The 18351-nt window shown below is 41.3% G+C and overlaps 1 protein-coding gene across 4 annotated transcripts; it reads left to right on the top strand.

Annotated features, from left to right (window-relative positions):
* The first annotated feature begins 6212 nt into the window (after nucleotides 1-6212).
* Nucleotides 6213-18154, top strand: pan2 (poly(A) specific ribonuclease subunit PAN2). 4 transcript variants are annotated; one of them, XM_069140133.1, is made up of 26 exons: nucleotides 6213-6278; nucleotides 6707-7012; nucleotides 7153-7322; nucleotides 7779-7899; nucleotides 8043-8120; nucleotides 8214-8484; nucleotides 9003-9348; nucleotides 11240-11336; nucleotides 11552-11671; nucleotides 11804-11923; nucleotides 12020-12148; nucleotides 12288-12487; nucleotides 12582-12730; nucleotides 12858-12964; nucleotides 13048-13146; nucleotides 13256-13344; nucleotides 13757-13901; nucleotides 13992-14129; nucleotides 14236-14295; nucleotides 14388-14478; nucleotides 14558-14715; nucleotides 15548-15691; nucleotides 15778-15957; nucleotides 16056-16149; nucleotides 16870-17061; nucleotides 17208-18154. In XM_069140133.1, the coding sequence occupies exons 2-26, from the start codon at nucleotides 6725-6727 to the stop codon at nucleotides 17240-17242; spliced, it is 3621 nt and encodes a 1206-aa protein (XP_068996234.1). In that variant the 5' UTR covers nucleotides 6213-6278; nucleotides 6707-6724; the 3' UTR covers nucleotides 17243-18154. The 4 variants fall into 4 exon arrangements, with proteins under 4 accessions (XP_068996234.1, XP_068996233.1, XP_068996232.1 ...); XM_069140132.1 differs by having other exon boundaries at nucleotides 17205-18154; XM_069140131.1 differs by having other exon boundaries at nucleotides 16870-17073.
* The last annotated feature ends 197 nt before the right edge of the window (nucleotides 18155-18351 follow it).

Genomic DNA, 18351 nt, shown 5'->3' with positions numbered 1-18351 from the left:
GAAATTAACCTTTTTAAAAACAGAAGATCTATACTTTCTGCTGAGTGCCAGGCACATGGTATAGAGAAGTCAGAAAATGAAACAACATGCTGCACCACTGGATTAAAAATATACAATACTACCAACTATATGCTTTAAAACGAGAATACAAGTTGAGGTGCTTTTACTTTGAGTATTTCCATTTGATGCTTGCTTCTATTTCTGCTTTTGGCTGCATTGCTAACCGTAAAAGTAATTTGGTTATAGATGTATTGTTTGATAATTTGCACTCTCAAATCACTCCGGGAGTTTCTGCAGTTACTGCTTACGTTAACGATTATGTATAACACATGTTCAGTTTCTACAACAGGAGAGCTGTAACTATCCAACGGTATTTCAAATAGTTAAAGAGCTTCACCTCAAGCACCTAACGCATTAAAATGCTGCTTATACATTAGTGCATCACTAAAGACAACCAATACTCTAACATACAGTATACAACGATGATAATAATATAACACCATGACTACTTTTGTGTCTGATCGTTTTACCACATACAGCTGAATATACTTGTATACGTTTACTGAATTCAGGACTTATCACTGAGGAATTCTCGTAACATGTTATGTCTGCATTCATTTCAAGTAAAGGATCTAAAAACTTCTTGCACCATAAGAAGTGTGCAAGAAGTGACCCTCACAGGAAAGTGAAATACAGTAAAGTGTGAGGATCCCGTTTGATCACGTAATGATGCTGAGTTCACGTTTGCTCTGAATAACAAGCAGTTTGCAGCAAACACAAGCGCGGACGTTCGTTCGGGAGTTGACTTTAAGTTTTAGGCTTCAATTAAGAGCTAACGTCGCCAGGAATGACGAAGGCAAGAGGAAAACAAACACAGGATGTTAACGGCAACCTGAACAGATCACTTCCCAGCATAATGGGTGGTGTGTGGAATTATTAAATAAGGAAGTGATGTAAGACACACGTTAGTAATTACATGTGCAGGACTCTAGAAGAACTGCGGCTCGCTGACGCGCACATTTTAAATTGATATTGACAAATGTTGCATGTGTTATCTTTAAATTTTGTCGGGATTTTTGCATTGTCTACAGAGGGAATAATCATAATAACTCTGTTGCTCCTCAGAATTTTCTTGTCAGGCAAAATTTTCATGTTTCCAGTGAACACCTCATCATCTAAAAGACTGATTCGCAGTTATTTCATTACACAAGTTCCTGTTCCCCAGATGATGTCCCTCAAATGACCTGGGTGATCCCCTGACTTTTATTTGAGCACTATATTAAGGTCCAAATTGTAAAATACTTTGATTTATGATTAATAAATGCCCTTCCCCGCAGCCTCGGCAGCTGTTGTCCTTTCATATCGTCATCAGTTCATGTTTTCTCAGACCTCTTTGCATCCGTTTTTCTTTACATCTTTGCTCACGCAGCATTATAAATGATATCATCAAATCTCACCAGTGAATTACTGTAACATTTGAAAGTTCCTCATTACATCATTGCTCCAAAAATATGCTGCACAGTGCTAATGCCAGGCACATTGCCCTTCATGCCCACAAAATAATAAAACCTCCTCATAGTGCTCGATAAAGACCTTTTTACTCCGACCATATACTCACTGCTTAATTAGATAACTGAAACAAATGTCAGACCTCAATTATAGCAGTTTTCCTTTTTATATCGACAATGAGCAGCCAGTGTGTCCTGTTAATTTCATTCTACTCCTACAAAGCTGTTTATCCTCATGCTTTTTTTTTTTTTTTTTAATCTATGCGTTTATTTCCTTTTCTTCGTGCATTTTATTTAAACATATTACGCTCTTATCTTTTTTGTAAAGCACTGTACTTTGTTTTTAGATACTGTAGGTGCTATATGAATCATTTCCTCATTCTTCTTAGAACCATCGCAGGTGAATTGAGCCTCCACCTGCAGGTGTAAACCACAAACTGTGAAGTTTCTACTTTGAAAGACTGGACACCTTTGGGACGTGACGGGAGACTGAATAACTAATGGACATGAAGTCATTCAGAGAAGAAAGTTCCTTGTTGAGCAATCGGGTTCCTTGTTGAGCAATCGGGTTCCTTGACAATGGGTTCACGGCGGCTTCCTCTTCCCCTTTAAACGTGACACCTTCCTTGTTTTCGCTTTGAGTTCAAACTGAATCAGCGTTACATCACCACAGTGTGACGAAACTCCAGTGAGCCTCACTGCATAACGCACCGACCGGGAGGAAGTATGCAGGAAGTTGTGGGTCTCCGAAGAGCAGCAGAAATGTTTTAGGAAAGCACAGCTTCCTTGTTGTCTCAGCATATTATATTATTCAATTAATTCAAAGAATGTTCCTCAGTGCAGGTAACTTCATAATTTTCCATGTTTGTTTTTTGTGGAAAGAACAATCGCCTTAGAATATGAAAGCATTTATGAACCACAACATATGGTGACATGTTAAAGCTTGTTTATTATGAATATTGTTATGCATAAAAAGACAGGAAAAAAATAACAAAACTGATTTCTATAAATATCAATAAATAAATATAATAAATATGATTTGAATAAATACATCAGATCATAATTCCATTGGAAATATCACATTCCATACATACAAGAGTGGAAACACTGTTGTAGATACATTACCAGCCACTGAAGGCTACACGCTCAGACCAATGTGATCAAATTAAAGATTCTTAGACAATCAGCAGACGCACATCAGAGGACACTGAAACTTTAGGAGCATTTCTGGGCCGAGCCTGCTGCGTGATGAGACGGATCACCAACGGCAAAAACACGAGCGGTGAGGATGGAGAAGGAGAAGAGTCTGTCCATGGTGTAGCGGCACAGCAAAGCCTCCTTCCAGTGGCCAAAGGGCTCCGTCTCTTCTTCAACGATGTGGGACTCCTGCAGATTCAGAAAAATCATGAAATATTTTCTCACGTGGCTGTGATAAAAAAAAAAACAACGTCCTAAACTCTAACAAATCATTCAACTTTTTTTTTTTTCTCTCCCCCCCAACTCTTAGTTAAGTCAACTTTCAGCTCACCTCCTCGTGCTTGGACCCTGCAATTGACTTCACACATCTGCTCATGTCTGTGTGCAGTTTGGCCAACGCTGGCTTCACGCTGCTGGACAAGTCTGAGCAGCCTTTAAACTCAGAAAGTGTCGCCACTGCAGCGCTGTAGCTTTTCAGGACAGTCAACATCTTCGCAATACATGTCTGAGGAAGAAGAGGGTGAAAAATACTTCAAGATTACATCACAATCATCAACTGGTTGCATTTTTAGTTGCAGCTTATTCATTTCTGCCACTGCCACATACTGACATGAATGTGATATTGGTATGTGTTGCTGATATTACCATAGAATTCTGTCTGAGAGATTCAGGGTCACACATATCTTTCGCCTCCATCCAAGCGAGGCCGGTGCTAAAATCTGCCACATATGGTGATCGGTGTTGTGCCTGCAGACCATTTGGAAACAGACATGCTCAGTACACTGCTGCATTGTGTAAAATAATTTAAGTATAAAGCAATAAAAAAAACAGGTATACACAGCAAATTTAAGATTAATATTCCAAATTATGCCAAAACACACTCAATATATCTAGCCATATGTTAGAGTTAATTTGCGTTTCAGCAAGTCTGAGTAAAATCTGCCCAGTCAGCACTTTACAACTTTAAAATAATATAAAAAAAAAAATTTGCTGCTGAATTTTTTTTTTAGATGCTTTAATCGCCTAAATATGGATTTCAGAGACCAAAAGGAGTCCAGATGCTGACTGAAATTTTATTTTATTTTTTTTTTTTTTATTTTTTTTTTTTTAGGTGTAAATTTGCATTAATAATTCCACAATTATTCATTATCCTTTTAAAAGATAAAACACGTACCTTTGCAGATACATTTTTGGCAATGTGATTAAGCTCCAGAGAGCTGGTCCGCATATCTCCGCACGCATCCTGCAGACTGTGTCCGGCTGGAGCGCCGCGTGCAGCCGCGAAAAGGATGAAGAGAGCAGCAAAAGTCGCGAAACAAAAATCCATGGTGGGTCTCAGAGAGTTGTAAGTCCGGTGCCTCCTGTTGTGTCCTTGCTCGTCTCTGTGAGCTGTGGATGTGGTGAGTGTTGGGGAGACACTGTGCTGGTTTATAAATGCTGTTGATGCTGCGCACCACATCACAGTGACTCAATACAGGGTTTTCCTGGGCATCCCTCAGGTGCGTTCATGCGAAGTGCAAATCAATATCCACGTAACGCACAAACAGGAAGACCCTAACCAGAGGAACGATATCAATGAGGTAACTCAGTGAACGATATCAATGAGGTAACTCAGTGAACAAGATGAAAGAAAAGAAAAGACCTGATGAAACGACTATGTTATTAATATTTTTAACGTCCCTCTATCTTTAAAAAATAAAATAAAAGAACTGGGGTTTTTTTCTGTTTACTTTAATCACATAAATGCATTATCATTGTCTAATATGATTTACTACGTCCATGTTTTATTATTTTTTTGGGGGGGGGTGGGGTTGTTTTTTAAAGGAATTAAGTGTGATAATCAAATACTAACAAAAATGACATTAATTTATCTAAACGTGCTCTAATCAGGTTTAAGATCTGTAGCTGTGCCGGGAAGTCAAATTACCCTTTTAGATTTTAGGGTGATAATGTTTTGAATTCACCACTCAGATTGGACAAACTTTCCATCTTTGTCAGCGATCTGCCCCTCTTCTCTACCAGAGAAAAACCTTTGCATTTCGTCTGAATTCTTCTTTTTTTTTTTTTTTTCTGAGAAAGACGCAACGCAGACGTTATGGTCCAACTTCCTTTACTTTTCCCATCAATCGCAATCATTCAATTTATTGACCTAATGAAAAATAATATTTTTGTCGTTTACTTATTTTCTCATTTTAAACGTTGGTAAAGAGGGACAATTTGGAGATGAACTTGAATTTGCTAGTTTTATGATCACTTTAATATCGTGTTAAAAGGACTGGAATGAAGACAGCTCACCTGCTGCTTTTTTTATTATTTTTTTTATCATGGAGTGTGCAGTTTTTCTACTGCCAAGATTAGGGCCAGATTCATTTGATGCAGTCTAGAGGCAAAATTCTGGACCCCCTATTAACCACCCGTTCCTCCCACTGTCTGTGTTGCTTTTAGGTACCCATTTGTGCATATAACAGACTTCTACCTCCGACTGCCAGACAGCAACATCAATACTGTACCTTTCGGTTAAACCCTGGGTTAGAGCCATACCGATCACTTTCAAATTAAAATATGGTTGATTTGAAGCTCAGGAAAAATACACTTAATAAAAATGAGAACATTAATCACAGAAAACACTTCCCCTTGTGGTAGCACGTAACCCTAAACAATGATGGGAAAAGACGTGTCCAAATATGAACATAATTCACATTACACAATCCTAATATTTTGCCCAGAACAATAAAAACAAGCACTCCTGAAGGACTGTCCTGTCTCTTGTCTGTTTTGTGTCCTTTTGTGTTTTTGATCGTGGGTCCTTCTGTCAGGCTTTTATCATTTTTAGTTTATATAAGGTGCATATCCCCGAAAGACATTTATAGTGCTACAAACGAACTATTATTTTCATCATCGATGATTAGTTGTTTTGATTAATCAATTAATCGTACGGCTTAAAACATACTTTAAAAAAAAAAAAAAAAATCCCAGTAGTTGACATGTCTTTTCCAGCTTTTATCCGACCAACGGTCCCAAATACAAACATTTTCGGTTTAAAACATTACAAAACAAGAAAAAGCAGGAAATCCTCACATATCGATTAACAAGAGAATTTTTTTTTTTTACATTTTTTTTTTTTTTTTATATCTTGAAAGATGGCTAATAGTTGGTGACTCATTTCTAGTCGATTTACCAACAGCTTAATCGGCTCATCCGTCAATTTCACAAATTTGCTTTTCATCTAATTATCTTAAACGCGTCAAATTACGGTGCCTTCAGGGCCCTTGCGGAGTTGGACAATTGCCAGTTTTTTTTAGTTTTTTTTTTATTAGTGTTCAGTGGTCAGTGGTATATATGTTGTGTATTGAAGCTTGAAAAGGTTTTTTAAAAACAGAATATTGTGGGAGAAAGGAAAGACCCCTCTGACTGAAATAACCCGCCCCCCTCCCCCACAGGAAGGACAACACCGGAACCTCGGTGCCGCCCTTGAACGCACCACTATTTGCTCCGGAAATGCTTTTCCTGGCTTGTTGTTATTGTTGTGAACGAAGCGAGCATGGACTCCTGCGCAGGGAAACATTTCAGCAGGTGGGTAAACTCTCTACATCTACATTTCAGATATTATTTCCAGACTACATGACCCCGCAGTCGTCCGTATTGCGGATGTTTTGGGCGCAGAAACTGAGAGTTGGTGCAGCTCAGTAAACTGTGAATGTCTTGTTTGGTCTGTGATTGCTGCTAACGTTAGCCACATGAAGCTAACCGTTATCAGCTGCTGACCACCAGCTGACAGAAATAATTAGACACAGCTAGTCGTGAGTGGGTTTTATTTTTAATTTTTTTTTTTTTTTTACTGCATTTTAGTAATGAATACTGCAGCATTGTGTCTGTGGGGCTGTTAGCACTGTCGATAGCTTCCCGAGCTGCTGCTAACCCATCAAGACGTGGGCCAAACACACACACGTGTGTGTGTTTGTTTGTTATTATTATTTACAGAAGCTTCCGTTCTTCTGCAGGTTGATTTAGCGGCACTCATGATGAACTTTGACAGTCTCGACGCTGGGATGGCTGAATACTCAGCCGGCATCCACGGGACCCTGGACGCCGGGTTGGAGCCCTCCATGGACCCGCACCTCAACCCGAATTTGCTGCAGGGCGTGGAGCTGGACCCGGAGGGGCTGGCCGTGACCGTCCCCGAGGCCGTGCACCTGATGGAGGGCATGTTCTCTGAGCTGCACAGCGTCGTCTCAGAAGTTGGCGTCCCAGTCACTGCAACGCATTTTGATCTCCAGGAGGAGATGCTGTGGATGGGGAACCACAGGGTGAGAGCCCGGATTATTATGGATCATAGTTTCTTGTCACCTGCGGGTTTGTTATAGTTAAAAATATTAAAACAATTTTTTTTTTAAATTTTTTTTTTTAAGTTTGTCATCTGTTCTTATCTGTGAATTATTCCCTTCAGGGCCATGTAACCTCATTCTTTGGACCAACAATGGGACGTCATTCTTCTTTCCAAGCGAACGCCACAGACGACATTCGACAAATTCAGAGTTTGGAAACGGGCGTGTTGTTCCTTTCCAAGTGCAACCTCAAATGCTCCACTCGAGGTGGCCTTGTCATGTTTGATTATCCGTAAGTGTCTCAAAATATTATTATTATATAAACTTTTGCAGCACTTTTTCATACATGAAATGCAGCTCGAAGTGCTGCGCAGGTAAGAGTAAGAACAAAAGCATGAAATAAGATTATACGTTCACTAAAACAAGTTACAGGTGAAGTTCTTGTTAAAAATCCTGGCTGCTCAATTTTGTCCGAGCTGCAGCCAATCAATGTCTTACAAAATTACCAAAGTCATCTTTTTTGCATTTGTCTGTGTGACGTAGGGTCTTTCTCAAGCTGTATTTCGTAGGTGATAAAAGGCGATTTATTTCTAACATTGTTTATGTGTGAATTACAATATAAGAATAACACGCATGTTTTTATTATTTATTTCTGGTTCATTGACATTAGATGCCCTGCATCTGTGAAATGATTTACTGTCTTATTGAATTAGATGATAAAACCTTATGACTGTGTGTTGCCTTCCAGGATGGAGGAAGGAGCTGATATGCACAGTCTCCTCATGACTGACAACAACATGCTACTCATGGGCGGATTACAAAACTATGCAGTTGAAGTTGACTTAAATACTGTTCAAGAAACTCAAAAAGTAAGACACTGCATGCATTTCTGATCTCTATGCATGCGCAACAGGGCCATACAGGACCTAGTCTGTATCATTCATGTAGTTATACATGAATAATGTATTCAAAAGCAAGAAGCTGACTGTTTGCTGTCTTGTGTACTTGACAGTTCACTGTTGAGGTTCCTGGAGTGGCAATAATGCGTCAGACCAGTCGTTTCTTCTTCTGCGGGCACACTTCTGGCAAGGTAAGGAGGACTCGATAACGTCACCTTAGAAACTGTGCTTGTCCTGGGTTACACAACTCTCATGTTCACTCTCTGTTAAAAAAAAATAATCAGATAACCCTTCGGGACCTGCGTTCCTTCAAGACGGAACACGAGTTCGATGCTTTCTCCGGCAGCCTGTCGGACTTCGACGTTCACGGAAACCTCCTGGCTGCGTGCGGGTTCTCCAGCCGAGGAATGAACGGGTTGGCGTGCGACCGTTTCCTCATGGTGTACGACCTCCGCATGATGCGAGCGGTCACTCCGCTGCAGGTGCACGTGGATCCCCTCTTCCTGCGCTTCATTCCTACCTACACGTCACGCCTGGCCATCATCTCGCAGACAGGTATCAACGGGGGAATTTACTGTCGGTTGTTTTCAGGTTATTTAGTTAGTTGGTTTGCAGGCGTAGATTCATTTTTCTTGGATAGAACCAGGCTCAGAGGTGGGCGACCTTCTGCCTCGACTGTTTGCGTTGAGGGGAGAGCGGCGAGAGAAAAGAACAGCGTAGAGATACAACAAACAATAAACACTGGGTGTGTCAGTGGGGCCAGTAACTGCAGACAAAACACCGGATAAAGACAGTGAGACGATATGGTGGCATATAAATGGATAAAGTGGACAGAGAGAAATGGGGAGGAGCTCAGTGCATCATGGGAAGTCACCCAGCAGCCTCGGCCTATAGTAGCAGAACTAAGGGATGTCTCAAGGTCACCTGACTCAGGACTGACTGTAAGCTTTAAAGAAAAGGAAAGTTTTAAGCTGAATCTCAGAATTTAAGAACCATTTCTGTCCTCACGTATTTGTGTGAAAGTGTTCCCTAAACACGGTCCCATGTTGCTTTGTTCCTGTTTCCTTCCCCAGGTCAGTGTCAGTTCTGTGAGCCCACCGGTCTTGCCAACGTGGCGGACATTTTTCACGTCAACACGGTGGGCCAGTTGCTCATGAGTTTCGACGTGTCGTCCAGCAAACAAGCCCTGGCCTTCGGGGATTCGGGGGGGTGCGTTCACCTGTGGTCGGACGCCCCGGAGGTCTCGTTCAACGACTACTCCCGGGAGACGGAGTTCGCCCTGCCCTGCCTCGTGGACACGCTGCCCCAGCTGGACTGGAACCACGACCTGCTGCCGCTCTCGCTCATCCCCATGCCGCTGACGAGCACCGAGCCGCTGTGGTCGGACTGGGCCTCCGCGCTGGCTACACCCAGCCCCAGGTAACACCGGCACAGCCGTTCTATGTTTTTATAGAGCTGATCGTTTTGAGGCAGCTCCACGTACACCATGCTGCTGCTGGAAATACTCACGAGTGCATCAAAGGATGAAAGTAGCTCTCAGCAAATACATTATTTCTAAAACAAATAATTGCAATTAATTTTTTTTTTTGTTCATTCACTTTAACAAATTGCCCCCTCCAAGTTATTGGGCTTTCCTTTTTTTCTTTAACTCAATCCATGATGTTAAGGTCAATAGATGCTCAATTAAATGCAGTCGCTTGAATATTAAAAGATAAGCACCTCTCATGTGGCATCAGACCAGAGCAGAAGAACGGTGACGTCATTAAGATGTCAAACCTCAAATTGTGGAAAACAATGCAGAAACGTGACATTTCTGTTCGTGACATACAGATGTTTTTATTCATTTGTATGGAAATGAGTGTCGTCAGCTGAGATATGCTGATTATGTAATATTTGGACAGGCCTTGTTCCCAGCTGTTAAGCAATTATTTATTTATCCTTTGTTGAAAATGAAACTATATATTTATGACGTGTTTAGATTTACATATTCAGCAGAAACTCGTGGGCTCGGGACTGAGTAACACGGACAAGATAGGGAAGTTGGGAAGAATTGACAGACAGATGACCGCATTGTTGGTTTGATCTTTTAATGGGATCCATCACGAAATAGCAGAAATACAGAATCTGACCGGCCGTATCTTTTTAATTGCCGGTGTGACTCTTTGTCAAGAAAACGAAACAGCGAAGTGTTCCTGCAGGAGAAATGGAGAAGTATGATCTCACCTTCACTCGACAAAAACAAACTGGAACTTGTTAATTTCTGTTCTTCCGTTGGCATTGTTGGCAAACATGTCCGTGAAAGTGATGTCAGGGTTTTATTGCACTAATACATGACACAGTTAGAGCGAGCAGACTGAGGCACATTATATTTCACATCATTAATTAATTAATATCAGATATGGCTTGAAATGAGTTTTTAATGTTTGTTTGTTTTCTTTTCCGATTTGATTAAAGTACTTTTATTTTATTATGCCTCAGTCGGCAGTAATTTCTATCAGAAGTGCTATATAAAGTTTGATTGATTGAGTTATTGATTGACAAATTTGAACGTGGACTTTTTTTGGTCATTGTGGAGAATGAGGTTTGTAATGCTGCTGTATTTTGTTGCATTGAGATATTTATTTATTTTACCGTCTCTGATAAAAAAATTGAGAATCTATCAGAAACACCTCTCAGTATGAGGGAGCATTGCTGCTGGATGTATACTGGAAGCAACGTGTACATCAGAGGTGCCCGAATTCTTTCCTATTAAGGTCCAAAAATCAATCTGGACGGCCACGGGCCAAAAATGCACGTTTTTTGTGTCAAATTACCTATTTATTGAAAATATGACGTATTTTGCAGAAAATGTTAATTATAAATCTTTTAAAAAAAAAAAATCGGAACAATTCAAACATGACTCTTGTCAAAATAATTTTATTACTGTGCAGAAATTATTGTTAGTGTACCAGTGCCTCGACTTTCATCTTGACTGGCAACTCAAAGTGACGAAGGACACGCTGATGGCACATGATTATAAGCAGATATCATTCTTCATAGATAAGGCGTAAGCCAATCTAATTTAATTGGAAAGCTCAACAGCACTGTGCTGTATATTGTCCAAAAACTCATATTATGTTTCAGCTACATAAAATTTACAGTTGATAATCATTTCAGTCATTACAGAAGCCAAAACGTAAAAGGTGCCGGGCACACTTGGCCCGTTGGACCCGAACTGAGCTCTAATGGACACAACGTCTCCCTTTTTGTTTTTCCAACCTGCTACTATTTAATGAAGGTTTGCATCTTAAATCCTGTTTCTCTCCAACAGGCGAGCTCCTCCCGTGGACCCAGAGATCCTGCGCACGATGAAAACCGTTGGCTTCATTGGTTACGCAGCAAATCCTCGTACCCGCCCTCGAAATCAGGCATGTTGAAAGCAAAAAATTACGCTCCTTTAAAAAAGGCCTTTTTCCCAACATTTTGGAAAGGCTCTGAAGGCACCAAACAGTTAAAAACGAGCACAATTCTACATCTCAAAACGTTATTAATGTGTTAATGTGTCATTTTACAGATTTAGAAACATGTCATGTTTATGCGTGAATTTGAACCATCTAATATTTGTTTTGTGTGCTGCTTTCAGGTTCCCTATAAAATTAAAGACGTGGAGCTTGATTATGATAATTACAACCAGGTCCCAGAATCACCGATTGGACGTGATGAAGAGCCGCATCTCTACATGGTCCCCAAAAAGTACAGAAAGGTTGGACTCTATATTTCCTGTTGGTTTTCACATAGAAGGACGATTGATTATTATTTCACGATGATCTGTTGCTCTGCAATAGTACGTTTTGTTCACTTAGATATGTAATGAAGATGTCTTTAATCACATCAGGTCACAATTAAATACTCTAAACTTGGACTGGAGGACTTCGACTTCAAACATTACAACAGAACTTTGTTCGCTGGCCTGGAGCCTCACATTCCCAATGCCTACTGCAACTGCATGATCCAGGTAGGAAACTCCAGTTTCAGAGGGCTCTTTGTGAAATGAATTTTAACGGAAAGGTTACTCATAAGTTATTCTCCTGTTTTTATGTTGCCACATCAGGTGTTGTATTTCCTGGAGCCGATCCGGTGTTTAGTGCAGAATCATTTGTGCCAGAAGGAGTTTTGCTTGGCCTGCGAGCTCGGATTCCTCTTCCACATGCTGGACCTGTCACGAGGAGATCCGTGTCAGGTAGCTTATTGTTTCTCTGAATAACAGCAGGTCGATCCCTCGGGCAACGCAGAGGAGTTTAAATCTCATCCATATTGTGTTTTATCTGCACATTATCTGCCATGAATGTTTCCCAATGCCCCTTCTCCTCTCTCTCCAGGCCAGTAACTTCCTCCGAGCGTTTCGCACCATCCCTGAAGCCTCGGCGCTCGGCTTGATCCTCGCGGACTCGGACGAGCAGACGGGGAAGGCCCGACTCGGTCGCCTCATCCAAAGCTGGAACCGCTTCATCCTCACCCAGCTGCACCAGGAGACGCAGGAGCAGGAGGGTCCGCAGGCGTACAGGGGGGCCAGCAGCAGGTCGGCGCAGCCGCCGCAGACGCATCGCTGCACGCAGCTCTGCCAGATAAAAGTGACGTTCAATGAAACCGTGGTTTTCGTGTGTTCGTTGCAGCTCTCTGGGCTCCTCCAGCGAGTCTGCCATCGGAAAGCTGTTTGGTTGCGAGGTTGAGAACAGCAGTCTGTGTCGCTGCGGCAAGGAAACGGTGCGCTCCTCCCTCACGCTGCTCTTCACCATGCATTACCCTGAGCACAACTCTCAAGGTGAGTCTCGGGTGACTTTTCACACTGACGGGTCTTAATGTAAGGCGAGCGGATCAGGAGCGGGGAAATCTTTTTTTTTTTTTTTTTTTTTTGACGATATGTCCATTTCCCTTCTTTGATTGTCCAGAAAAAACAATGAAGGAGCATGACTTCGCCGAGATCCTGAAGAGAAGCATCTGTCTGGAGCAGAGCACTCAGGCGTGGTGTGAGAACTGTGAGAAGTACCAGCCCACAGTGAGTCACCGCCTCTGGTCAGACGAGCGGGCAACACGTTTGTAGTCCGTCGTGGTATTCATGTTTTTTGTTTGACACTGTAGGTGCAGACGCGCAACATTCGATGTCTGCCGGACGTTCTGGTCATAAACTGCGAGGTGAACAGCGCTAAGGAGGCTGAATTCTGGAAGGTTCAGGCTGAGGTGAGTTTTATTTCCATCTTGGCAAGTTTCAAATACAGTTTAATTCGTGACTCGCCTGTTTTTCAATTATATGAATAATGTGTTTGTATTTTTCTGGTTGTTTTCACAGTATGCTTTCAGTAAGGCCGTGCAGAAGGAGGCGAATGAGCCTCCAAAGCCTAAAGAGCCTCCACCAATGCCCACCGAGTGGTGCTTAGAGTAAGATCCCTTTTAATAGCAAATGATAAACATTGCATTGTTGATTGTTTTCATAATAGATTTTGATCTGATAAAAACTTCGATATATCTTTAGTTTTTCTTCCGTTTCCTCACTGAATTATCAGAAACTGTAAAAGGTATCTCTCATAATTTAATCCCAATCTTCCGATTCCATTTGTTGTCTGAACAATATAACGGAGAAGAGCAGCAAATCTCCACATTTATGACGCTGCAACGATCATATGTTTTGATATTTCGCTTGAAAAGTGATTTTAAGAAGTTTGAATATTTAATTCGACAGCCAGTTGATTTTCTGTGTTTCGACTAATAAATTCAGCTCTTCGTTGTTTGATTCAATTGAATGTGTCTGAACGCCACTTGTAACTTTACTGTGATTTTTGTCTTTGTGCAGTGGGGAGGAGATATGCAACATGGAGGGCTTCACCTTTGACCCCCAGGTGGAGGATCTGCGACATGTCTGGATCCCTCTCGCTCTCAAGATGTCCATCAGTAAAAGTCAGGGCCTGGAGATCAGCAGCTGGCCTGAGGGAGAGGAGGTGAGGGAAGAAGAGTTTCACCTGTGACTCATCATGATGTTAAGATTTACGTACAAACAACCAGACATTTTTTTTTCTGTCTCCGTCCAGCTGAGTACCGCCGAGGAGGCGGACGGCGCTTCTCTCTACGACTTGGTGGTCACGGTGCCTCACGTCCTGGACGCTCGCACGGGCGGAAACCTGATAGCGCACATCAAAGTGGGAGAGACGTACCATCAAAGGAAAGAGGTGAGGGGAAGCTCAGATTCGAACTCCGACAGACTTCTGTAAGGTCAAAAGTTCAGACAAAGTGCGGCTCGCGTTTGAATGATTCTGTACCGTTTGTGTGTTTCAGGGAGTCACACACCAGCAGTGGTACCTCTTCAATGATTTCTTAATTGAACCCATCGACAAGGTGAATGTTTTACCACTTATTTATATCATTCTAATTAAATGCCATGTTCGCCCTCATGTAAAAGTGTTGTCATTTTCTTTTGTTTGCCGAAGACCGAAGCTACGCAGTTCGATGTGAGCTGGAAAGTGCCGGCCATCCTGTACTACGCCAAGAGAAACTACCACACCAAATACGACCTCCGCAGTACGTTTTCAGGCACTTCGGAGCAGGAGGTTTTAGTCGCAGGTTCACATCCAGCTCATTCGTATTTTGCCGTTTTCAGTTAAAAACCCCATCGACGCCAGCGTGCTGCTGACGGAGGCCTCGCTGGCTCGCAAGCAGAGGAAGAGTCACGCCACCTTCATCCCCCTCATGGTCAGCGAGATGCCGCAGGCCGGCGACCTGGTCGGGCTGGACGCCGAGTTTGTCACACTGAACCAGGTGAGTCGGCGTTGACATTTTAACCCTCGTGTTGTCCTCGGGTCAAAATGACCCGCAGCTGTGTTCAACCAAGTTCTATTTTATTTCTATATTTTTGGGGATTTTTTTTGGTTTAAAGAAACCCTCACAGCATCCTTGTCACCAATGATCCCAAAAAAATATGAAAATATAGAAATAATATAGAACTTGGTTGAATACAGCTGCGGATCACTTTGACCCGAGGATAACACGAGGGTTAACTGATAATGTCATTACGTCATTATTCAGTCTTTTGAATTGAAAATTAGGTATGAAAGGACAAATACCGCTTTAGTAACTGACTTTTTAACAAGATTATTAGATTTTACTCACTTTGGCAAGTTTGGCAGATAATAAATGACATAATGAATCTTTTATTAAGGTGTTTTCCTGCAGCTTCCTTGTGTTAAATGTTTATAAAAGCTTCTCGATAGGCAAATGACTTTAGTCATTGACAAATTGAGTCACGACGGGAATCATGTTGTGACTTCCTTCATGATAGAATTTTAAATTTACTTACCTGAATGAGGAAACACTGATATATATATATATATATCTATACATATATTAAAAAAAACAACAACAAAAAAAAAAAACATAAATATGCTAAATCTAAAAAGTAGTCTAAACTAAACTAAATCTAAATAATGGGTGTTTTCCGCTCAGAAGAAATCTGCAATCAACCAATATTTTAATATTTTGTACAGCGTGAGGATGTTTTTGTATCGATGCTTTTGGTTATTATTCTAAAGTGCTCTCGTTGTGTTGATGCTTCTTCAAGTGAATTTGAAGCCCTGAATGTGTTGGTCTGCAGGAGGAGGCCGAGCTGCGTAGCGACGGCACAAAGTCCACCATCAAGCCCAGTCAGATGTCTGTGGCCAGGATCACCTGTGTGAGGGGTCAGGGGCCCAACGAGGGGGTTCCTTTCATCGACGACTACATCTCCACGCAGGAGCAGGTGAGAAAAAAACAAAACAAAGGAAATATTTGACCTAAAATCGGATCTCGTGTGTTACCAACACTCGTGTCTGCTGTTTCTTCCAGGTTGTCGACTATCTGACACAATATTCTGGCATCAAACCCGGAGACCTGGATGCCAAAATTTCTTCGAAGCACCTGACCACTCTGAAGTCCACCTACCTGAAGCTGCGCTTCCTCATCGACACGGGAGTTCGCTTCGTTGGTCACGGCTTACAGAAGGACTTCCGCGTCATTAATTTATTGGTATTTCGTTGCTCAACAACGGCATGTTTGTCATGTACAATTTAAAGGACTGTAAACGGAGTTCAGATGACAGCGGTTATTTCTTTGCTGTTTTTAAGGTTCTGAAAGATCAAGTCATCGACACCGTCTACCTTTTCCATTTGCCCCGCAAAAGGATGATTTCTCTGAGGTTTCTCGCTTGGTACTTTCTCGGTAAGTCACGATTAAAAAGGTAGAACTCGCTCTTAAAGAAACAAACTAAAGAAGAAGCACAGGCAGAGGTTTGCTGTCAATTACCAATTAGATCATCTGACATTTTGACCTCTTCCATCGAGTTAAAAGCGTTGAGGTCTGCTTGTTCACAGGTCTTTATGCACACAGTGATTGCTGTGATAAAATATAATCATCAGGTTTTTATTTCAACAAATCAAATCACAAAGTCCATTAAAAAATTATACTCAATCTTATACACAAAACAATTTGACTCTTTTTCAAACTGTGTTTCTTACAACCTCTGAAATAAAAAATAAAAAAAACAGTTTCAGATACATCTCGAGTGTCAGCAGCTCAGTAAACATTTACTGATCATTTTAGTTTTTAGGTGTCTGCTGTGTTTTCAGGCATAGGTCAAGGACAACTTTCATTTCCTGATTACACTGAATCAGCAAATAAATGAAAAAGCTGAATTTTTTTTATTTTATTTTATTTTATTTTTTTAAAGTACATCTATAATGTCATCTATCATCAAACACCATCTGGAAGTACACCTGCACCATTAATAATTTAGACAACTGTTTATTTTTTTTATTTTTGCCCGGATGCGTCGGTGTTCATTTCCTAATAACTGCAGTGTAAACTGAAACCAAACGGTGAAAGTACTGCTGAATCCCGATGACTAGTCATTCCTGATTGTCCTCCTCTTTGTGCTCACAGACCTCAACATCCAGGGGGAAACCCACGACAGCATAGAGGACGCTCGCACCGCGCTGCAGCTGTACAGGAAATACCTGGAGCTGAGTCACGGAGGCGGGAACGATGAAGTGAGGAAGGTCCTGAAGGGACTCTACGAAAAAGGCCGCCAGCTGGACTGGAAAGTCCCGGATTCGGACACAGGAGATGGTCAAGGTAGCCCGAAAAGTACGACACAAATGAATGAGATGCAGGCTGAATGTAAAAGCAATATAAACGTATAATATGATGGAAGAGTTTAGACGGGAAGGCTTCATCTGAAACGGTGCGAGTGGACTGATGCACTCTCCCTCCTCCAGCAGGTGCTGCTGTGTTTCCCTCTGTGATGGGGCTTTGAGCCGAACCCTGACCTACATTCCCACCGACCTCCGCTCACTCAGTCAGTGTCGCATTTTATACTTATTTGCATTTCTATTTGCATTGTGTACAGTGTTAATGGAGGTCTGTATAGCCCATGTTTCATGGCTGGATCAGTTTTAATCGTGGGACAATATAAACCTTTCATTTGGAGAAAAAAAAAAAAAAGAAAAAAAGAAATGAATTTGTTTTGTACGATTTTTTTGAGCCTTTTTCAAAAAAAAATAAAAATAAAAAATACAGCAGGTATTTTGGTGCATGTAAATAAATAAACCTTATCATGAGCGTTGTGAGATGCGTGTTGTTTGATCCCAATCGCTCGTGATTTTTACTCCGGGAAAGTGTCCGCAGACATCCGGCTCGTTCATAATACTGCAAAAGCAAAGTCTTTCATCAGCGGGTCACAGGCTCCGTTAACATTGTGGTAACTTCCTCAGCTATAATTAACAGATATTTCAATTAAACAGAGAAAACAAAGAAAACAAGGCAGGACATTTATCAAATTTAACACATATTTGAAGGTCAAGTGAGCAATTTCTAATTATTTAGTTTGTGACCTCTTGTCACAAAAAATAGAACCAAACTGAAACCGTGATGTTTCAGATGTTTTGTTGCCGTTAACAGCTTCACTAAAGATATTTTTCCCTTTTAAACGTCTCGGCTGCATGCAATACGTGCAATATTTCACAAAACAGCAATGATTAGAGAAACGTCTGAAAATTGAAAATGTGCAGCACAATTTTTCTTTTTTTCCTAAATTACAGCCCCTCATATTTATTTTGTGACCTTTGGGAGGGACCTGACCCCTATGTTGGGAACCACTAGTGTAAATTACTGTATATACCAAGTAGTTTAAAGTTGCTTCAACCTGCCTCGGCAGTGAAATGCTGCGCATTCATTGGTGCATCTATATCAATATTGATATCGGCACCGCAGGCATTTTAACTGTTACTGTTAATATTTAGGTACTTTTACTTTAAGTCCTTCCTTCACATCCTTCAACTTGTAACAGAACTTTTTCATAAAATCGTGATTTAGAGAGGGGAGGGGAGGGGGAGGGGGTTGTTAACAATTAGTATTAAGTATGAT

The sequence above is a fragment of the Embiotoca jacksoni genome, unplaced genomic scaffold (assembly GCF_022577435.1).
Source record: "Embiotoca jacksoni isolate LCO1_2020_lvr unplaced genomic scaffold, fEmbJac1.0.p SCAF_9, whole genome shotgun sequence".
NCBI classification, from domain to species: domain Eukaryota; kingdom Metazoa; phylum Chordata; class Actinopteri; family Embiotocidae; genus Embiotoca; species Embiotoca jacksoni.
The sequence above is the reverse complement of the archived record's forward strand: the minus strand, read 5'-3'. Positions and strand labels throughout refer to the sequence as shown.

Coding starts and splice junctions, on each gene's coding strand:
- pan2 (XM_069140130.1), top strand. CDS start 6,725: ATGATGAACTTTGACAGTCTCGACGCTGGGATGGCTGAATACTCAGCC. Junction 7,900..8,042: donor CTGTTCAAGAAACTCAAAAA/GTAAGACACTGC, acceptor TGTACTTGACAG/TTCACTGTTGAGGTTCCTGG. Junction 16,150..16,869: donor TCTCGCTTGGTACTTTCTCG/GTAAGTCACGAT, acceptor TTGTGCTCACAG/ACCTCAACATCCAGGGGGAA.